This window comes from Centruroides vittatus, unplaced genomic scaffold (assembly GCF_030686945.1).
Source record: "Centruroides vittatus isolate TY-2023 unplaced genomic scaffold, ASM3068694v2 contig_389, whole genome shotgun sequence".
NCBI lineage: Eukaryota > Metazoa > Arthropoda > Arachnida > Scorpiones > Buthidae > Centruroides > Centruroides vittatus.
This window is the reverse complement of record NW_027122205.1, coordinates 58,788-60,897: the sequence shown is the minus strand read 5'-3', so window position 1 is coordinate 60,897 and position 2,110 is coordinate 58,788. Positions and strand designations below refer to the sequence as shown.

At 44.5% G+C, this 2,110-nt stretch overlaps 1 protein-coding gene across 1 annotated transcript; it reads right to left on the bottom strand.

Moving 5' to 3' along the window:
• Nucleotides 1-534: 534 nt before the first annotated feature.
• Nucleotides 535-1,802, bottom strand: LOC136975837 (uncharacterized). Its single transcript, XM_067270980.1, has one exon. It carries the CDS (start codon nucleotides 1,800-1,802, stop codon nucleotides 606-608), a length of 1,197 nt encoding a protein of 398 aa, XP_067127081.1. The 3' UTR covers nucleotides 535-605.
• Between the last annotated feature and the right edge of the window lie 308 nt (nucleotides 1,803-2,110).

Here is a 2,110-nt window from a genome sequence, read left to right as displayed (position 1 = left end):
AGATCCAACCTCCCATGTAAACGCTGAAAACAGATTCGGGGTTGCTAATGATAGATCAATGGCAGTGAATGTTCTTGTTGGGGCGTGGAAGTATGTCACTTCTCCAGTATTAAATAAATATAGTTGGTGATTGCCTATGAATCTTTCAATGGCTCTGCCTCGACGGTTGATATCGTGACTGCCCCACATTAGATTGTGACCATTGAAATCACCAAGTAAAATGAAAGGAGTTGGCAGCTGTTCAACCAATGAATCCAATTCATCGTCATTGACTCTGACATCTGGTGGCAAGTATATGGAACAAACTGTGACAGTAACACCCATAGATATTCTGACTGCCACAGCTTGCAGCTCTGTTGTTATTTGTACCGGAAAAGACGAAATGCGGTTTGAAACCAGTACAGTTACACCTCCACTGGCGCGGGTGTGGCTGTCGTCATCTTTTCGGTAAAGATCGAATCCTTTTAAAGAAATTCTTTCTCCAGGTTTTAGATGTGTTTCCTGGAGTGCCACGCAGAGAGATGAGGTAGAGTATGTCAGGTGTTTAACGTCAGAGAAGTTGTTGCGGAAACCACGACAGTTCCATTGGATTATTTTATAATCCATTATGTGTTTGAGGTAGCATTCTTTGCGAGGGTATCCCTCTTTAATTTAACAGGGGGTCTCTCTTTTGGAGGTGACTTTGGTTTTGTAACCTCCGAATTAGTCTCTTCATCAGAAAAGTCAGAGAACTCACTCATAGACTGAGTCTCCGACTTTTTAGCTGATTTAGAGAGGGCAACTTTTACTTTTTGCTTGTTAAGTGGGTTTTTATTGGCCTTTTTTGAACCCACATTTCTTGTTATTACCCCTGTTTTAGGTAGGGGTGTCTTGGTCTTCTTGCTCTCCTTTTCTGGTGTTTGGGTAGATGGCAGTATTAAACATTTCGCATGGCGGGTAAAGGATTCACTTGGAGAGACAGAGATATCTGTTTGAACCGCACAAGTGTTTGTGGATTTCAAGACAGCAGCATAGGTCTTCTGCTTCAGTGGTGCACTAGAAGTGACCATGCGGCGAGCCTCTGGGTATGGTAGGTTGTTAACTGTTTTCACTCGCTGGATCTCTTTCTCTCTCTGCCATGCAGGGCATTTTCGGGAGTAGGCAGGATGCGCATCCTTGCAGTTTACACAGCATGGGGTAGTTTTACATTCGGTACTCTCGTGACCTTCAGTCCCACACTGTGCACATACGCTTTTCCCGCGACAGGATGTTTGTGAGTGTCCAAACCGCTGGCATTTGAAACAACGCAGCGGGTTTGGGATATATGGACGAACTGAGCAACGTAGGTATCCTGCTGTAATGAAGGATGGCAATGTTGGCTTGTTGAAAGTAAGTATCAAGTGTTTGGTTGGTATCAACTTGCCATCTCTACGAATGGAAATGCGCCGAACAGCAACGACACCTTGATCTGAAAGACCGATCTGAATGTCTGATTCATCTTCAGACATCAGATCAATTTCAGATATCACACCACGTGATGAGTTTAGGCTTCCGTGTGGTGTGACAGTGACTTCCATTTCTCCCAGAGTCTTTGTTTGCAAAAGTTTTGCCGATTGTTGTGGGGAAGCTGTTTCCACCAGTAAATCTCCCGATCTTAATTTTTGTATTTTTTTCAATTGTCCAATAGTTGATTCAAACAATTTTTGAATCAAGAATGGAGATGCTTTAGATAGAGGTTTTTCTCCAGTCGCATGCACTATTAAGTAAGCAGGGTGGCTGGAGGTCTGGTCTTTGGTCACTTGTTTTGTGATTTTATGATCCATATTTAAAAATATATATTCAGCTCCTAGTGACCCCACCCACCATGGGGCCCAACAAGGGGATGCCGTCACATGAGAGGATCCCATAGACCGTCACACCAGGGTTTCCCAGGAGCTATACCCTCACAATGCAGTCAAGTAGAGCACATCTTGTCTGACATGTCCGCCCAATCTGCATCGATCAGTTGACTCCAAGCCGAGGTCAACAATGACTCAACGACCAGCCGATTGACTCAAACGGAGCCTGATTTGAGCCTCCCGTTTATCCGAAGCAGGGGCCAAAGCAGTGTGTTGGGGACGTTATGTTGCCC